The sequence below is a fragment of the Papio anubis genome, chromosome 13, assembly GCF_008728515.1.
Source record: "Papio anubis isolate 15944 chromosome 13, Panubis1.0, whole genome shotgun sequence".
Lineage (NCBI taxonomy): Eukaryota > Metazoa > Chordata > Mammalia > Primates > Cercopithecidae > Papio > Papio anubis.
Genome location: NC_044988.1, coordinates 5,421,756 through 5,441,695, shown reverse-complemented (window position 1 = coordinate 5,441,695; position 19,940 = coordinate 5,421,756). Strand labels below are relative to the sequence as shown.

At 41.3% G+C, this 19,940-nt stretch overlaps 2 protein-coding genes across 16 annotated transcripts in view; one reads left to right on the top strand and one right to left on the bottom strand.

Moving 5' to 3' along the window:
* The window catches only part of NOL8 (nucleolar protein 8), a 28,015-nt gene extending 23,896 nt beyond the window's left edge, over nucleotides 1–4,119 (bottom strand). For 7 of the 15 annotated variants that reach the window (XR_002517704.2, XR_002517703.2, XM_021927684.2 and 4 more), the window contains exons 1-4: nucleotides 3,837–4,119; nucleotides 2,672–2,837; nucleotides 2,087–2,149; nucleotides 339–417 (exon numbers count right to left, since the gene is read on the bottom strand). Coding sequence is in view for 11 of the 15 variants with exons in the window: in XM_021927684.2 (XP_021783376.2) it covers nucleotides 339–417; nucleotides 2,087–2,149; nucleotides 2,672–2,810 (281 nt within the window). In the remaining 4 variants the exon portion in view is untranslated. The other 8 variants (XM_021927685.2, XM_021927686.2, XM_021927687.2 and 5 more) reach the window with 8 other exon arrangements.
* A 190-nt stretch (nucleotides 4,120–4,309) lies between these two features.
* CENPP (centromere protein P) overlaps nucleotides 4,310–19,940 on the top strand; it is a 270,783-nt gene continuing 255,152 nt past the window's right edge. Inside the window, exons 1-3 of the mRNA XM_017949286.3 lie at nucleotides 4,310–4,762; nucleotides 11,101–11,282; nucleotides 18,277–18,365. Coding sequence (XP_017804775.2) covers nucleotides 4,656–4,762; nucleotides 11,101–11,282; nucleotides 18,277–18,365 — 378 coding nt within the window. The 5' untranslated portion in view covers nucleotides 4,310–4,655. The remainder of the gene's footprint in view (nucleotides 4,763–11,100; nucleotides 11,283–18,276; nucleotides 18,366–19,940) is intronic.

Genomic DNA, 19,940 nt, shown 5'->3' with positions numbered 1-19,940 from the left:
ACCACTACACTGTGGTATAACCATTTTCTGAAATAGTACTAACAATTGTTATAAAGGGAGAAGATCTACATTGCCACAAAAGGGTGTGTTAACAAAGAGAAAATAAGTACATACATACTTTTATAGATTATATACATACGTAAATGCACGAAATTATCCTTTTTGTTGGCGTCTGGCGTGAAGGGATTCAGAGTTGAAAGGGATTTCAGCTCCACTAATAATGTTTGAATTTGTTAAGAATATAATACCATATTACTTGATAATTTGAAATAATATATAAAACCACTTACAATATTAAAAAAAAAATAGGGTTTAAATCCATGTGAAGCAAAACTTACCTGTGCAAAAAGCTTTCTTTTGCTAGTTGAATTTGTAATGTTCCACCTTTCCATTTTGTTTTATTTAAAACAGACATACCTATAAAGTAAAGAATTACTACTCAAGTACATGGCAATGAAAAATATTTCAGCTTGTGCTTTTTCTAATTATTTAGTATCAAGAAAAGTAGGCTTGTTTATCACAGAGATCCATGGGAAGTGGAAGAAAAGAAATGAGACCTGGAGAGAGGGAGCCTAGGCTCTTGTCTCATGTTGACAACTTACCAAAAGAGTCTTTACACTCCCTATCTCACAGTGTTACTAGATTGGAATGAGGCAAAATGTGTAAAAAGCAAAGCAAAATTTATTTGCAATTTGTTCATAAACAAATGTCAGGAACCTCTGAATAACTGACATTTAATGTATATTTTATTGTTATTTCCTATAACTATAAAACAATCATCTTTTCAGGTGAATCAGAGGACACTCTGGAATCCTACAGCACCTTAATTTTATTTACCACCTCATACTAATTATCACTGTAGAACTTGTAGATGAATTAACTGTGAGTAACTGAACTGTTTGAATTACTATGGCCTAGTAATTGATTTCTCTGAGTATCTGCTGTCAGCTTCCTTAATAATACCATTAACAGAATTTTGTAGGTGGTAGATACTATACTAAGTACGAATGTATCGTTTATTTTTGAGACCGAGTGTCCCTCTGTCGCCCAGGCTGGAGTGCAGTGGCACAATCTTGGCTCACTGCAACCTCTGCCTCCCCAGTGATTGTCCTGCCTCAGTCTCCCAAGTAGCTGGGATTACAGGTGCCTGCCACCAAACCCAGCTAATTTTTGTATTTTTAGTAAAGATGGGGTTTCACCATGTTGGCCAGGCTGGTCTCAAACTCCTGACCTCAAGTGATCCACCTGCCTTAGCCTCCTAAAGTGTTGCAAATGTATCATTTAATTTAATTCTCACAGAAATATTATGAGGCAAGCACTATCTTCTGTCATTCATCACATAAGCAAACTGGGGCTGAGAAGTTTAAATAACTGCCACAGGTCACAAAGCCTAGTTATGTATTCTTAACCACAACTTCACATTTGTCACATATATTCCTCACTGAAAAATAGAATAAAGCAATCTTTTTGCAAATGAAATTACGAAAGACTGATTGCCCTCTTCCTCTATTAGCATGTTCCCTTTACTTATTTTCTGTGTCTTTTTTCACTTTTTGGCCTCCAAATAACTAGAATATGCTTCTGTGTCAGTGGCAGTATGGATTATCTCCCGTTCTTCATTGAAGGCCACTGTTTGCCCTTGACTTTACTAAACTTATCAACAAGAGATTTCACAATTTCAAGGATATGGTCTTACAAGGGTGTATTGTAAAGCTCCCTCCTTAAGAGTGTTTAGTGACAAGGATTAGCTCCCAAAGAAATGATCAGACTGAGGGGGAATGTGGCATGATATTCAGTGGGATATATGTAACAGGCAGTTTCTATGAAAGTTTGATTCCTTGTCCAAAATATTTGAGAATAGCAGTTTTAAGTAAACTTACTAGCAAGTGCTACCATGTCCGCTGATGCCAAATGCAATGGACCTAAACCTGCTGAGTCAAACGATACTGGAATTCTCTTGATCAACTGCTGTCCCTCTAGATAACGTAAAAACGGCTGTGGAGGTTTAGGCTTAGAACCAAAGGTATTCCAAGTTACAGAGTGATACAAACTGGCCAATAGTATAGAAAATTTATGATGATCTTACATTTTTTCAGGTCTGCTTCTGCTACACTGATGTTGATATATGCAAAGACTTTCTGTGGGTTTCCTAAAAAAAAAAAAACAAAAACAAAAACACAATTTATTTAAATTTTTATCCAGAGAGCAATGTAAAAATGGTTGTTTCTAAATTTAAAAAAAAAATTAGTTCTTGAAAACTTATTCTTTCAAGCATAAACCTTGTTTTTTATTTATTGGCTATAAAAATAAGCATGATTATCAAAATATTCCAAAAAATAAGAAGAAAATGTACAGTAGTCAGTTAAGGAAACATTTTGATTGTATGCTAGTGATAGTCTACTTAATGGGACACTTAATCAATGTTAGAAAATTCTAGCTCTCAAAACTGGAAGTTAATATGTTTCTGAAATCAGATGTTTAGAATTTAGAATTTTTTCTTATTTCAGAAATGAATTCTGGTCAAGTTCCACATCACACATTGTATCTCCAAAACATCACTGAAAACTTTTGGTGTTCAGAGCTAACATTTATCTTGGGGTTGTTTTATTTTCTAGTACTTAACCTGAGTTATGTCTGCCTATAACTACCCAGTGAAGGACCATAAATTTACCTTGGTCATCTTTCCGTGTGATGATCTCCACATCCGAAACTTCTCCAAATCTGCTGAACTGATTTTGTAGGTCCGCCTCAGAAATGTTCTGGCTAAGGCCACCCACATAAAGCCGCTTCGTTTCTCTGTTCACTTTCATGAAGGCTGGTCATATACGTGGTGTGTTCTAGTGGGAAAAGTAATTTTCTGTATACAGAGAAGAAGAGTTCTTTCCCTTAGTTCTTCTAAAATCTAACAAAACAACTACTTCCTCTGAACCGTCTGTATCAAATCCGTCTCCTGGATCTGTATTTCACTTCCGATTGTATTGCTTCCAAATTTTAGTCTTGGAGGTTTTGCCGAAGACCTACATCCACATTTTTCATGAATGTACTTTGGAACAGCAACCCTATACCCATATAGATACAGGTCCAGAGGTTTTTTCCTCCAAATGGCCATAATATTACTCTATCCCTCTTAATGTTATGTATTCACGTTTTTAGATGTTTTTCCTTGATTCATTCATACATTCATTTACTGTCTGTAACAAAGGCTGATAGAAACAGGATGTAGCAGGTAATGCACTAAAAGATAAAAAGAGCTAGTCTACCTCTTCCTAATAGTCTCCGCCCCCAACCTACTCACCCCAGCCTTCTTTCTCCGGGAAGACCCAAAGAAGTGAATACAGAGGCTAGGAGCTCCTGGAGCTCCTCATGGTCACAAAAGAATTAAACAAACGGCACAATATAATGTCACAATAAAAGTGCTGCAAAGTGGGGTTCAGTCACAAAGATCAAGTGATATAGCGAATACAGACTTGTGTTTTTGCTACGTGCCTGCATTGTACAAAGTAGTTTGCATGTTTCCCACTTTTCAGAAGAGCAGAAGAGGTTGTCACTTTCCCAATGCCATACCGAAAATTAGTGAATCCAGGATTATAATGCAGGTCTAACTTCAGAACTTGGAATTCTTAACACTATACTATGAAGGTTGCTGGATCACAGGAGACTCAGGAAAACTTTTCCAGAGGTACTAGGGCCCATCATAATTATCTCTCATTTCGTTTAGCACCCGGCAGGCGCTCAGCTCTCGCCCTGCCCTTCCCCAACAGCTGAGACTCTTTCCAAACGAGACTCCCAACCAGCGTCCCCACATGGCATGTATTCTGGGCAGAGCTCCGGCCTACCTCTTCCTGACAGTCTCCGCCCCCAGCCTACCCACCGCAGCCTTCTTTCTCCGAGAATTCCCAGAGAAGTGAAGAGAGGCTAGGAAACGGCCCTGTGACTTCTCATGCCTGAAACCCACTCCTCACCACGTCGTTCACCTAACGCCAGCGCCGCTGCAGCCCTTAACTTCTGGTCACATGTCCCAACGGACCATCCTCTCTTCCTTCCTACTCGATTTGCAACCCAGCCTCCTAAGGTTCCGTTACCACAATTCAGTTCCCAAGAGCTTTTAATTTCCTTTCCTCCTCCCACCTTCCCTGACGCCTCCGTCACCTCCCCCTCAACGACCGCAAAAAAGCCCAAACCAAAATCCCCTAGTTTCTATTGAACACTATCGCTGTGTGTACTAATTCCTGGACTACGTCGGCCTAAGTGAGGAAGTAGGGGGAAAAAAAATAAAGAGGCACTCCCCTCCACGTGATCCCAGCTCTGCCTCTTCAGTGACGCACGCGGCCGGGCGGCTCCAAGGCTGCCGGCTGGGGTGAGCAGCGGAGCACTTGGGCTTGGAGTAGCAAAGAACACGCTCTCCCGAGAAAGTATAGGCACTGATTAGACAGCCAGGGAAACGTGTGTAGGGACGTCGAGGACCCAGGCTCTCGCGCGAGCGTGTAGTTGGACGTACAGGGCCGCGGGGGTCACGCGGGGCTCTCCCGCCTCCCCTCCGCGTGAGCTCCGGGATGGTCCGCGCCAGGAGCGCGCGCGAGGCTTGAAGCGCCGGTGAAGCGCTCAGGTCGGAGTGACAGCGGCGCTGCCTGCCAGGCTCCGGTCAGCAACGCGCCATGGACGCAGAGCTGGCAGAGGAGCGCGTCTTGCAAGCTGAGATCGCGGCGGTGCGGCGAGCGTGTGAGAACCCACCGGCGCCCTGGGAAGAGAAGTCCAGAGTCCAGTACGTGACCCCCCAAGTTCCCCAGGCTCCGCTGACCGGGGTTCCCGGGCCAGGCGGGTGAATCTCCACAGACATACTCGGCCTCCTACTCCCAGCCCCAAAATGTGGGCATGAACTGGTGTTGATCCTTTCATGACAATGGCCTAGAGTTGGGAGCAGCGCGTACGGCGCCCTGCTGTAAACGCCTTGCAGATTATTAGCTCGTTTAATCGCAGTCGTCTGTGTGGATGACTGACAAGGAGAAAGTCTTGACTATGCCCCTAGCTAGATAGTTCCGCCTCCAGTAAGCAGAGGTATCTCTAGTTGGGATTTAGTAACTCCGTTTGATTTCATGGCATTTGTTTTTAATGGGTCAGCTAACCATGGCAAGTGATACTGACTTTTTGTTTACGATGACATAAAAATTCCCTTGAAAAATAACTTCGGTAAAAAAGTAAGTTGATATCAAGAAGAGTGGTTAATATAGCCTGTAGGAGAATTTGACATTCCTCTAAGGTAGGTGCTACTGTTGGCCCTGTTTTATAGTTGAAGATACTTGTTTTACATTTGAAGATACTGAGGCTCAGAGGAGTTAGGTAGCTCGTCCAAGGTTCCAGAGAAAGGAATTGTCAGAGATGGATTAGGAACCCAAAAATTTAACCCCAAAGTCTGGGCACTTCTGCTTTGTTGAAGGAGAGGGAGAGAAAAGCTCTGCAGCCGTAATTATGTATCATCATCTCAAACATGGAAGCCTCGCGAAAACAAACTGTCTTCAATTTTTGAGTCAAGACTAATTTGACACAGGTGCAGAGAGAATGAGATTTATTTATTTATTTTTCCTGAGCTAACTGGAGAAGAATTGGTAGAAAATGGGAAGGAGGAGAGCTACAGAAAATGTCTGCGTGCGGTCGTGAAAGTAGAGGAAGCTGTGACTGGTAAAAGGGAGAGGAAACAGGTGTGCCCCTCCTCGAGTGAGAGTCATTGTATTAAAGACCGTTGCTACTTGAGGTGTGCTCCGCAGATGGGATGCTTTAGCATCACCTGGCGGTTTGTTAGAGCGACATCCTGACCAACTGAATCAGAATCTGCATTTAAAAAAAGATACCCTGCCCTAACAGATGATTTGTGTGCACACTTTGAAGTTTAAAAACTGAGGAAAAGTGTTTTCTTTACTAGCCACAAGATTTCATTAGTCCACATGGTAAAGTAGTGTCAACTGAAAAATCATGAGATCTGCAAATTTTGAGAGACTGTTTCTTAAAAAAGGTTGCAGCCTGCAAAGTGGCCATCCTGACAGGCTGGGAAGCATAGTCTCAGGCAAAGTAGTAAGGCCCGCACTTTGGAAGAGGAGGGGTTGGGGCAGGGATTTATGATGGATGAGTGGGCTATGTGTACACATTACAACAGGTTATAGGAGGGGCTATGAATATTCACGAAGGGAGATGTGCTCACATGTACTGAATAAACATGCATATTACATACATTCCATGTTCTTTTTGGGGAACTGACTTAACATTTAAATGCATTACAATTAGGCCCTGTATGTCAAAAGTTGAAGGAGGGAAGCAAAGGTACTTAAGTACACAGGCTTTGTAAACCTGTTAGAACAAGTCCATGGTTGGTGATCTTATCAAAAGAAAAATTTTTGAAATCATTCTCTTGTCCTATCAAAGCCTGTGGGACAGGGGAATCAGTTAGCATCTGGTGGTGGATGAACTGCAATTATTTCAATATTGCTTATCTGGAGGCCAGTGCTTGTTTAGCCACTAGAGAAAAAAAAAACATTGTGGCAGTTAGAACATAGTTCATTTTTTTTGGAGACAGAATTTTGCTCTTTTTGCCCAGGCTGGAGTGCAATGGCGCGATCTTGGCTCACCGCAACCTCCGCCTCCTGGTTTCAAGCGATTCTCCTGCCTCAGCCTCCCGAGTAGCTGGGATTACAGGCATGCGCCACCACCCCGGCTAATTTTGTATTTTTAGTAGACATGGGGTTTCTCCATGTTGGTCAGGCTGGTCTTGAACTCCCGACCTCAGGTGATCCACCTGCCTCGGCCTCCCAAAGTGATAGTTCATTCTTTTAAGTGTAGGGGGTATGTGACTTAATCCTTGCCTGGCATGGCCTTAGGTCTTGTTTATAATTTGGTATCTTATTGCCACAGACTCTGTTCTGCAACTCTTACGATCTCTGTTTTAACATTAATGCTGGTCAGTTGTGTCTGTATCCCAACTAGGAAGGGCTATAATGAGGTGTGTCTGACCTCCCGTCCTGTCATGGTTAAGAGTTGAGTTTTTAAGGTTTCTTTGGGGTCCCCTTGACCAAGAGGGAGTCGGTTTGGGTGATTGTGGGGGTGGGGTAGGATTTTATTTTTAGTTCTTAGTAAATTACTTATGTAATCTGGAACTTCTCAGTGGTTAAATTGGAAAGTCAGACGAGTCCATATTGTGGGAGACATTAAATGTCAGTCCAGGGTGTTTGGATTTAACCGTGAGGTTTCTTTTCACTATAGTGGAGGAGGAGGATTGGGATCTGTGTACCAAGCTATTTTTTTAAGTGATTCTAAGTGGTTGGATGGATTGGAGGTAGAAAAATTGTAGCTAAATTATTCAGCTATATCCATGTGTCCACACTGTGGCGCCAAATTGCCTGCTTTCAAATCCTGTCTCTGCTATTGGCTGAGTGATCTTGGTTAAGTGAGCTCCCACTTTCTGTGCTTCAGTTTCCTCCGTGGTAAAATTATACCCAAGTTTTTGGGTTGCTGTGAGGACTAATTGAGTTAATATATGTAGTTCATTTAGAAGAGTACTTGCCTCATAATGGTGACTAACACTTAGTAGACCATTGACCTTTAAACTTGTGTATAGATTCATTTTAAAGGAAAACAAATTCTTGCAAGCTCCTAATTCTGACAAATTTTTATGCTATGAAGACCGACTTACCAATAATAAAACCACAAAGTGAATAAAATTCAGACAAATCCAAAATAGCTCAAACTAACATCATTAGTTGAAATACACAAATATTTTGCTCAAACTAAATAGCTGCTATGAATAAGAATATGCAGATTTTCTTTTTGTGGCAAAATATACGTAAGATTTACTGTTTTAACCATTGTTAAGTGTTCAGCTCAATGGCATTAAACACTTGCACATTGTTGTACTGCCATCACCACTGTTCATCTTCAGAACTTTTTCATCTCCCCAAACTGAAACACCATACCTATGAAACACGAACTCCCTACTGGCCACTCTGACAACTGCAGGTTCTTTTTTGAGTTCTGCATATCCAGCCTTTAATGATGACTTGATTCTCTTACCATTTTGCTCTATTGGAAATACCTTGAAATTTTCATTCATAGCTTGCTGTGACATTTGGTGTTCACTTGTCAGAAGCTCATTTATATTTATGGCTTTTTTTTTTTTTTTGGAGACGGAATTTCGGAGTGTGGTGGTGCGATCTTGGCTCACTGCAACCTCCACCTCCCAAGTTCAAGAGAGTCTCCTGCCTCAGCCTCCCGGGTAGCTGGGATTACAGGCACCCACCACCACGCCCAGCTAATTTTTTGTATTTTTAGTAGAGTCAGAGTTTTGCCATGTTGGGCAGGCTAGTCTTGAACTCCTGACCTCAGGTCATCTGCCCACCTCAGCATCCCAAAGTTCTGGGATTACAGGCGTGAGCCACCATGCCCGGCCGCTCATCATTTATATAGGAAATTTATCTCTGTTCTTTTTTCTTTTTCTTTTTTGTTTTGTTTTTTGAGACAGGGTCTCACTCTGTTGCCCAGGCTGAAGTGCAGCGGCATGATTATGACTCACTGCAACCTCCACTTCCCATGCTCAAGCAACCGTCCTGCCTTAGTGACCCTCTACCAGCCAAGTAGTTGGGACTGAAGGCATGGCATCTGCCACTACGCCCAGATAATTTGTTGTTTGTGTGTGTGTGTGTGTGTGTGTGTATTTTTTGGTAGACATGGGGTTTTGCCATGTTTTCCAGACTGGTCTCGAACTCCTGGGCTGCCTCAGCCTCCCAAAGTGCTGGGATTACAGGAGTGAGTCGCTGCACCCACTCTGTTCTTTTTTCCTTGACTTCTATATTTAATGTAATTTGTGGGGGCATCAGTCTACGATGGCAAATGCAGAAGAGGCTGTGGTAGTTTCATGATACGGGATATACTTACATTAACATTTTAAATTAGCATTAAAACAAAATTTGAAACAATTTTTACAGATTGGGCTCTCAGTGTGAAGACTATAGCATTAGATTATTCTGTGTAGAGATGGTGTAAGGTCATAAGAGCATTGGCTAATGTAGTAGAATTAGAAATACAAAAGGAAGAATAGTTATGTGAGGAGCAGAAAGGATGGCAGTAAGTCCAGATGTCAGGCAAGTGAAGGAGCCAAGGATAACTTCCAAGGTCTGGAGCCTGACATACCAAGAGAAAGGTTTTATTATTAACAAATGTAGGGTAATTTAGAGGAAAAGCAGATTCCAAGAGAAACCATTTGGTGAGATATCAAGCTAGATCTACCTTGCAGGAAGAAGAGATATATGGTTAGAGGTATATTTTAAGAGTTACTGGCATAGAGGAGCTAAGGCTAATCAGTTAGTGTTCCTGCAGAATGGAAGAATACATATTTAGGACAGCAGAAGTAAGAGTGTTTGGGTTTTCCTCTAATGTTGGAGACAAGAAGCCGACCCAAGATCTAATGAGAATTGGGATAATTATGCCCAAGAATCTAAGGAAGGGATGTTTTAAGCTGGCAGGAAAAGTCAATAGTGTAGAATGTAGCAGAGTGTTTAAAGGAAATAATGGATGACAAAAAATAAAATACCATCTAACACAATTATTAGCTAAAATTTCTTCTTTTAAAAAAGTTTTTTAAATTTTTTTCTGTTTGTTTTTTTTTTTTCCCCCCTGGAGACAGAGTCTTACTCTGTTGCCTAGGCTGGAGTGCAGTGGTGTGATCTTGGCTCACTGCAACCTCTGCCTCCCAGACTCAAGCAATTCTCCTGCCTCAGCCTCCTGGGTAGCTGGGATTACAGGCGCCTGCCACCACGACAGGCTAATTTTTTGCATTTTTAGTAGACAAGAGATTTCACCATGTTGGCCAGGATGGTCTCAAATTCCTGACCTCAAGTGACCCACCTGCCTTGGCCTCCCAAAGTGCTGGGATTACAGGCGTGAGCCCCTGTACCAGGCTAACTAAAATTTCATTCTTGTTCTCAAGGAAAATATATTTGTGTGTTCTCAATGAAGAATGTCTAGCTATAGTGATGTTTAAAGAGATTTGCTATTTCTTTTCCCTAAAAAACTCTTTCTTACTATAAAATGTTCTGTGATGTTTACTTTTAGAAATTAAAGTTAGCTAATTGATTTTATTTTTTAATTTCTTTTTTTTTTTTTTTTGAGATGGAGTCTCGCTCTGTCACCCAGGCTGGAGTGCAGTGGCGCAATCTCTGCTCACTGTAAGCTCCGCCTCCTGGGTTCATGCCATTCTCCTGCCTCAGCCTCCCGAGTAGCTGGGACTACAGGCACCCGCCACCACGCCTGGCTAATTTTTTGTATTTTTAGTAGAGACAGGGTTTCACCATGTTAACCAGGATGGTCTCGATCTCCTGACCTCATGATCCGCCTTCCTCGGCCTCCCAAAGTGCTGGGATTACAGGTGTGAGCCACTGTGCCCGGCCTATTTTTTTAATTTCAAGACATCTTTTAAAATAATTTGAGAGGTAGGAATTTAGGCTGGAATTTCATGGGTCAGAACTCACATTGTAATTTTGCAAAGTACTCTTGTTATAATTTATTTTAAAAGTATTTCTAATAGGTGGAAATTTGGAAGTATAATTTGGTTACATATGTTTTTTGTTGAAATTAAAGATTGTGGGCTGGGCATGGTGGCTCACGCCTATAATCCAACATGCTGGGAGGCTGAGGCTTGAAGCCAGGAGTTTAAGACCAGCCTGGGTAATAAATCAAAACCCTGTCTCTACAAAAAGGAAAAAGAAATTAACTAGGCACAGTGGCACACCTGTGGTCCCAGCTACTCAGGAGGATCCTTGGAGCCTGGGAGTTCAAGGCTGCAGTGCACTATGATTACACCCCCGCACTCTAGCCCAGGTGACAGCGAGAGACCCCATCTCTTTTTTTAAAAAAAAAAAAAAAAAAAAAAAAAAAAAGGCAGTGTTAGTAACCACACTGGTTTTGAGAAAATTCTTTTTTTCTTTTTTTCTTAATGAGGGAAGGGGACTTAATAGGAAGAGAGTAAGAGGGACAAAATGGGAATGCTTTGAGGAAAATGGGGGTATTAGATGAAACACATGTTAGTAATTGGAGTGATTGTTTTTGTTATTTGCCTTTTAGAAAATCTTTTCAAGCCATACACCAATTCACTTCGGAAGGATGGAAGTCTTCAAAAGATCTGAAGAATCAGCTTGGACATTTAGAATCAGAACTTTCATTTCTAAGTACGCTTACTGGCATCAATATAAGAAATTACTCCAGGCAGACAGAAGACCTAACAAGCACTGAGATGGCAGAAAAGAGTAAGCATTTTTTAAAAATCTAGACATAGTATTGAAGCTTTCCTTATTATGCATAAGAAATTGGTTGTCATACTGGATTGAGAAAATGTGGCACATATACACCATGGAATACTATGCAGCCATTAAAAAGAATGAGTTCATGTTCTTTGTAGGGACATGGATGAAGCTGGAAACCATCATTCTCAGCAAACTATCACAAGGACAGAAAACCAAACACCGCATGTTCTCACTCATAGGTGGGAATTGAACAATGAGATCACTTGGACACAGGAAGGGGAACATCACACACTGGGGCTTGTCATGGGGTGGGAGAAGTGGGGGATAGTATTAGGAGATATACCTAATGTAAATGATGAGTTAATGGGTGCAGCACACCAACATGGCACACGTATACATATGTAACAAACCTGCACGTTGTGCACATGTACCCTAGACCTTAAAGTATAATAATTAAAAAAAAATTTTGTTGTCATAATATTGAATTAAAATTCTACAAGGTAAGTATTTGAAAGTATGGTTGTGGTAAACATGTTTACTCACATATCTTTTGAACATCACGGTGTTCAAAAAGCTGCCTGGGCCGGGCCCCGTGACTGTGCCTGTAATCCCAGCTTTTGGGAGGCTGAGGCGTGTGGATCACCTAAGGTCAGGAGTTTGAGACCAGCCTGGCCAACATGGTGAAATTCTGTCTCTACTAAAGATGCAAAAATTAGCCAGATGTGGTGGTGGGCACCTGTAATCTAAGCCACTTGGGAGGCTGAGCCAGGAGAATCACTTGACCCTGGGAGGTGGAAGTTGAAGTGAGCCGAGATTGTGCTGTTGCACTCCACCCTGGGGGACAGAGCAAGACTCCATTTAAAAAAAAAATAAAAATAAATAAGCTGCCTGAGGTAAATATTAAAGAACAGACAGAGTTTCTTTTTCTCTTTTACCTTCTCTCCTTCCTGATGGAGAAGAACAGACACAGTTTCTATCATTAAGTACCTTAATAGTCAAGTAAATACTAATAAGTGAATAAACAACAGCACCATTAATTTATACATCTTAGGAGTTGTTCAGCACTGACATGAAAGCTGCCAAGATAAATGTTTTAGCAGCTGGACCTTTTGCCGGAAGGAAAGTTTCGGGTCCCAGTGACTAGATTTTATTGCCAAAGATCTGTGATGCACTAAGAGATAAAGGGAAGCTACTGCAGCTGTGCAACTGGACGTCAAGAACTTTGGTTGTCAAGAATAACATTCCCAAAAGCAGAAATCATTTTTGGTGTGTTTCCTGACTTTTCCACTGAAAATAACCCTCGTGACAGGGGAGAGGGTCTTGGGCAGCCACTGCGGGGTGACTGAATTACATATAGAAATAGAGTGATGGGATTTGGAGACTTAAATTACTTGAAAGGAAGAGATGGAATGCAGAGAGAATAGAGAATGAGGATAGGCCGGGTATAAGACTTTTACTAGCTGAAAAGCTGCAGCACGAAGAGTAGGCGTAGAGTCATGACAAAGCTAATGTGGTTTGAATGGGAGATTTCAGACAGGGACATCACAAGAGTTGAAATGCTTTTTTTTCTGTCTGTGAGTAATATGTGCTTATTTTAGCAAACTTGGAAAAACACAAAAATTATAAAGAAGAAACACCATTTTAAAGCCAGAAATCTAAGTAGTTGTAGGAATTTCTTGAAATTAATTGTGAAGTAATTTAGCAAGAGTAATGGCATGGGAAGAGAAATATCTTGTTTCTTATTTTTTTGTTGTTCTTTTTTTCTTTTTTTTTTTTTTTGTTTGTTTGTTTTGTTTTTTTTGAGATGGAGTTTTGCATTGTCACCCAGACTGGAGTGCAGTGGTGTAATCTCAGTTCCCTGCAGCCTCCACCTTTCAGGTTCAAGTGATTCCCCTGCCTCAGCCTTCAGAATAGCTGGGATTGTAGGTGCGTGCCATCATGCCTGGCTAATTTTTATATTTTTGGTAGAAATGGGGTTTCACCATGTTGGCCAGGCTGGTCTCTAACTCCTGACCTCAGGTGGTCTGCCCGCCTTGGCCTCCCAAAGTGCTGAGATTACAGGCATGAGCCACTGAGCCCAGTCTACGAAAAATATTTTGAACAGGAAAATAGTAATACAAACTGACAGTAATAGGCATATGTAGTATAATCTGCATGTGAAAGGGTTCTATCAGAATAAGCCTTGTGACGATGTAGTGTCGGTGTCACTGGTTTTCCGATATTTCTGTTTCTCTTTTTCACAAGCATTGCATAATTTCATAAAGAAGTTAAACAGCTGTTAGGCTTCACAGGTTAAAAATGCTTGAAAGCCTTGTCATCAAAGACTGTATTTTCTTATGTCACATTTTATGTTTGTTATGACACGTAAAAAAGTTGCCAGGCAAAAGTGAATAGTTGTTCCTAACAGAAGTGATACAATATTATTCAAAATGGTTTTTCTAATACTACTGTATTTTGAGGCTTTTTAATCTATTAAACTGAGAACAAAACAGTTTGATTTAGTGGATGTGTTTGGTGACGTATGATGCCATCAAATCTTTAATTAATCAGATAATTACTGTGTCTGGCCCAGGCACTTGGCCAAATGCTATTTGAAGTCATTATCATTTTCCATAGCTATTAATTGGGCAGACACAGTTTCTGTGGTGTGTTAATGAATGTAGCTGAAGCTAGGTAATCAAATGATCTTGATTTCCTTCAAAATAATCATGTGTAAAGAATGTAGACTTTATTGCAGCTATGCTTTTATTTCTCCAAACATTTTTAGAACTCTTCTTTTGGAATTTCCTTTAGTGCCTGTGATGATTCTTTTAAATTCTCCATTTTGATTCTGTAAGAGTCAGTTTACAAACTAAGTAATGGAATTTGGAGTCCAAAATTAAGTGTTACCACAAAGTAATGAGAGTAGGTTTTTTGTTGTTGTTTTTTGGGTTTTTTGTTTGTTTGTTTTTGAGACAGAGTCTTGCCCTGTCGCCCAGGCTGGAGTGCAGTGGTGCAATCTCAGCTCACTGCAGCCTCCACCTCGTGGGTTCAAGCAGTTCTCCTGCCTTCGCCTCCCACGTAGCGGGGACTACAGGCGCACTCTGCCATGCCTGGCTAATTTTTGCATTTTTAGTAGAGACAGGGTTTCACCACATTGGCCAGGATGATCTTGATCTCCTGACCTCGTGATCCGCCTGCCTTGGCCTCCCAAGGTGCTGAGATTACAGGTGTGACCCACTGTGCCCGGCCGAGAGTAGTTTTTTAATTTATAGTTTTTATTCTTGTTTTTTAATGAGCTTTAAATGTATGTTGTTAAAAACATGTGGATGGGCTTGATACATGGATTGATGGTTTTGAAGGACTGATCCTCTTCTGTGGTCCTTAAACTTTGTTAAAAATACACCCTTACTCATTATTTAAAAATAAAAATCAGGCCAGGTGCAGTGGCTCACGCCTGTAATCCCAGCACTTTGGGAGGCCGAGGTGGGCGGGTCACTTGAGGTCAGGAGTTTAAGACCAGCCTGGCTAACATGGTAAAACCCCGTCTCTACTAAAAATACAAAAATTAGGTAGGTGTGGTGGTGCGTTCCTGTAGTCCCAGCTGCTCGAGTAGCTGAGGCAGGAGAATGGCTTGAAGCTGGGAGGTGGAGGTTGCAGTGAGCTGAGATTCCACCACTGCGCTTCAGCCTTGATGACAGTGAGACCCTGTCTCAAAAAAAAAAAAAAAACAAAAAACAAAAAACTAAAAAACTGGTGTGGTGGCTCACACCTGTAGTCCCAGCACTTTGGGAAGCCAAAACGGGTGAATCACTTGAGGTCAGGAGTTCGAGACCAGCCTCGCCAACATGGTGAAGTCTGTCTCTACTAAAAACACAAAAATTAGCGGGCCATGGTGGGGCATGTCTGTATTCCAAGCTGCTCGGGAGGCAGAGGTTGCAGTGATCGGAGATGCTGCCACCACACTCCAGCTTGGGCGACAGAACGAGACTCCATCTCAAAAGTAAAAAATAAAATAAAAATCAGTGTGTTCAAGTAAAAAAGCATCAAACTGAAAATTTATCATACTACATATATTTATATGCAATTTATGTATGCATAGTGTTCCATAAAGAAAAAATAAAACCTGTACATAAAAAAAAAAGCCTGGAGACTGGAGAGATTAGTAAGTCTCTCTGGGTCTGATTTCTTATGTGCAAAATAAAGTGGTTGCCGTAGATTACTTCCAGGATTCCATCTGCATCTTTTCTTTACCACATTTTTGCCATATTTATTTTTATGGACAAAGCCCAAGGTCATCTAGATTTTCTCCTATATTATCTTCTAGGAGTTTTAGTTTTGTATTTTATATTTAGAACTGTAATAAATTTTGAGTTAATTTTTGTGAAAGGTATAAAGTCAGTGTCTAGATTTTTTTTTTTTCGCATGTGGATGTTCAGTTGTTCCAGCACCTTTTATTGAAAAGACTATCCTTTCTCCATTGAACTGCCTTTGCTCCTTTGTCAAAGATCAGTTGACTATATCTGTGTGAGTCTATTTCTAGACTTTCTCTTCTGTTCTGTTGACCTATTTGTCTCCTCTTTCACTAATATCATACTTTCTTGATTACTGTAGCTTTATAGTAAGTCTCTAAATCAGGTCGTTTAAGTTCTTAAACTTTCTTTTGACTGGGCGCGGTGGCTCACACCTGTAATCCCAGCACTTTGGGAGGCCGAGACGGGCAGATCACGAGGTCAGGAGATCGAGACCATCCTGGCTAACATGGTGAAACTCCATCTCTACTAAAAATACAAAAAAATTAGCCGAGCGAGGTGGGGGGCACCTGTAGTCCCAGCTACTCGGGAGGTGAGGCAGAAGAATGGCGTGAACCCGGGAGGCGGAGCTTTCAGTGAGCCGAGATTGCACCACTGCACTGCACTCCAGCCTGGGCGACAGAGCAAGATCCATCTCAAAAAAAAAAAAACAAAAAAACAAAAACAAAAACTCTTTTTCTTGAAAATTATTCTGGCTCTTCTGAGTTTTTGCCATTCCATGTAAACTTGATAATCATTTTGTTGATATCCAGAAAGTAACTTGCTGGAATTTTGATTGGATTGTATTGAATGTACAGATCAAAGTTGGGAAGAACTGACATCTTAACCGTAGTGAGTCTTCCATAGCCATTTATTTAAACAATTCCACATCTAATCCATGATTAAGCATTGCATCTAGCTGTTATGTCTCTTTAGTCTTAATCTGGTCAATCTTCTCTGTCTCTTACGACATTGACATATTTGAAGACCACTTGTATTATAGATTGTTCTTCAATCTCTTTTTTTCCTGATAGTTTCCTCTTAATGACATTCCTGTGCAATTTTGGCAGGAAAACTATGAAAGTGATGTTTTGTTCTTACCAGTACATCTAATTAGGAGGCAAATTATGTCCGTTTGTACCATTCTGTCTTTTTTTCCTAACTGCTTATTGAACAAACCTTTAACCAGTCTTCCTATTTTGAGCCCCAGGTTCACCTCCTATAAAGGTACTTGGTGCTGCTGATTCATAGTAACCCATCTGGTATTCTGCTGTGTAAATGGACTTGCTTCTGGGTTTTCCTCATTTGCTGGCTTAGGTTTCAGTTTTCCTGGCTCTACCAGGTCACTTTCACTTGTCCATGTGCTATCTAGTTCGTCCGTCTGATTTCCAGCTTCTCAAATCCAGTTGTTCTTATTTTCCCTGTTCCCTTTATCCTTGTAGAATCATGCCCTTCTAAAAGTAACGTTATTAGCAAAACTAGATGACTACATGAAGTCAGGATCATGCTTACTTACCTCTTGGGGGTAGGGTATAGCCTGGGAAAGGACATTAAGGAACCTTACAGGTTCTATAAAATTCTTGTGGCATGATCTGAGTGGTAGTTACCTGGACAACCACATGTGTAAAAAGAAATATTGAGCTGTATACTTAAAAATAGGACATTTTATGGAGGCCGGGCGCAGTGGCTCAAGCCTGTAAACCCAGCACTTTGGGAGGCTGAGACGGGCGGATCACGAGGTCAGGAGATTGAGACCATCCTGGCTAACACGGTGAAACCCTGTCTCTACTAAAAAATACAAAAAACTAGCCGGGTGAGGTGGCGGGTGCCTGTAGTCCCAGCTACTCGGGAGGCTGAGGCAGGAGAATGGCATAAACCCGGGAGGCGGAGCTTGCAGTGAGCTGATATCTGGCCACTGCACTCCAGCCTGGGTGACAGAGTGAGACTCCGTCTCAAAAAAAAAAAAAAAAAAAAGGGTAGGGCATTTTATGCATTCAAATGTATGCATGTTATATCTCAAAAATGTCGTTTATCACTGTCATTTTAGTGCAGTTTTGAGAAATAGCAGAGGTAAACGCATGGATTCAATTTACTGCCTTTAAAAACTAGGTAGTGTTGGAAAAATAAAAACCATTGAACAGTTAACATGATTCAAATTTGTCTAGGGTTATACTAGTACATTTCTACTTCTTACCATAACTTTTGGTATAGTTGAAAACTTGGCCAGGTGCGGTGACTCATGCCTATAATCCCAGCACTTTCGGAGGCCGAGGTGGGTGGATTACCTGAGGTCAGAAGTTTGAGACCAGCCTGACCAGTATGGTGAAACCCTGTCTCTACTAAAAATACAAAAAATTAACTGGATGTGGTGGCACACACCTGTCATCCCAGCTACTCAGGAGGCTGAGGCAGGAGAATTGCTTGAACCTGGGAGGTGGAGGTTGCAGCGAGCCAAGATCGCGCCATTGCACTCCAGCCCAGGCAACAAGAGCGAAACTCAGTCTGGAAAAAAAAAAAAAAAACTAGAAACACAAGTTATCATTAATTTTATTTTGCAAAGATAATCAATTTGGTTTACATTCTTCCAGAGTTTTTCAATGTAATTGCTAATGCAGACTTTCACACATATACCTACATGTATTGTAGATAGTCACACAAAATTGAATAATAGGCATTTGAAGAAAATGGTTATTTGCAAACAAAATATTTGTTTTTCTGGTTTACAGGTATACGAAAAGTTCTACAGAGACACAGATTATCAGGAAATTGCCACATGGTTACATTTCAACTTGAATTTCAGATTCTGGAAATTCAGGTAAATTAAGAAGCATGTTGTGATAACAGAGGTACTTCTGCTATGATAAACAATTCCCACACCCCAGCCTTCAACAGTGGTGGATCTGAAGAGGAGTTCATGAGCCAGGGCCCCCATTCATAGCACATTTGTGCAAAGTGGTACATTTTCAAAATTTCAGGTGTTAATAGCCCAGCAACTGCATATGGTAGTGTTACTGTGAAAGCCATAGGTGATTTATTGAAGGATAGGTGGCAAGATGCTCCTGGGCTCCCAGTGCAATTCCATGAGATTGTGGGAATAGTCCTGGGTGTCATCAGTAGTTAGGTGATATGCCAGCCATCTAATATCTATTAGTTACCTGTTGCTGCTTCATCAATCTCCATAATATTTAGCATTTTAAAACAACCCAAAATAGGCCAAACATGGTGGCTCACACCTGTAGTCTCAGCATTTTGGGAGGCCAAGGCAGGAGGATTGCTTGAGCCCAGGAGTTTGAGACCAGCGTGGGCAATGTAGTGAGACCCTGCCCCTACAAAAAAATTAAAAATTAGCCAGGCGTGGTGGTGTGCACCTGAGCTCCCAGCTACTCCAGAGGCTGAGGTGGAAGGATTGCTTGAGCCTAAGAGATCGAGGCTACAGTGAGCTGTGATTGTGCCACTGTACTCGAGCCTGGGTAACAGAGTGAGACTTTGTCACACATACAAAAAAACAACCAAAAATACAATCATCCCTCAGTATCTGTGAGGGATTGGTTCCAGGACTCCCTGTAGTACCAAAATCCATGGATGCTCAAGTCCCTTATATAAGATGGTGTAGTATTTGTCTATAATGTACACACATCCTCCTTTATACTTTAAATCATCTCTAGATTACTTCTAATACCCAATACAATGTAAATGCTGTGAAATGGTTACTATAGTATATTGTTTAGGGAATAATTATGAGAAAAACAACTTGCACGTGTTCAGTACAGATGCAACCATCTGCATCTGTAGATTTTTTTTTCAAATATTTTTGGTCTGCAGTTGGTCAGTCTATGAATGTAGAACCATAGATAGGGAGGGCTGACTATGTGTATTAATTATCTCACCTATTTTCTGTGGGTCAGGAATTTTGGAGCCACTCAGTTGGGTGTCTTTGCTCAGGGCCTCTCATGAGGTTGTGGTCATCTGGGACCACAGCCATCTGAATGCTCCTTGGGGCTGGATGATCTTGCACATTGTACTGAACTGCTGAGACACAACAGAGGGAGGAAGATTCATTTGGCTAAGACCTTCACATAATATCAGGAAGCAGGAAAGCAAAAGCAGACAGAATGATAATAAGTAACCCCACTGGCCAGGGTGCAGCAGAACACGGCTCAACCACCTTCAAAGGCTGACTCCAAGAAAAGTTGAAAGCTGGAGAAAGCAGTTGAAAGAGGAGAAAGCAGTTTCAACCAGTTGGTTTTGCCAGTTGGGCCAACGGAATGTGTGCAAAGAGGAGGAACAGAACAGGGAAGGGCAGTGAGGCTGCGTTGACCTCAGCTCATCAGATAACTAAAGTGGTGTAGAGTATTTATTGTAACTGAGTCCTGCGGACAAGCTGCATGCT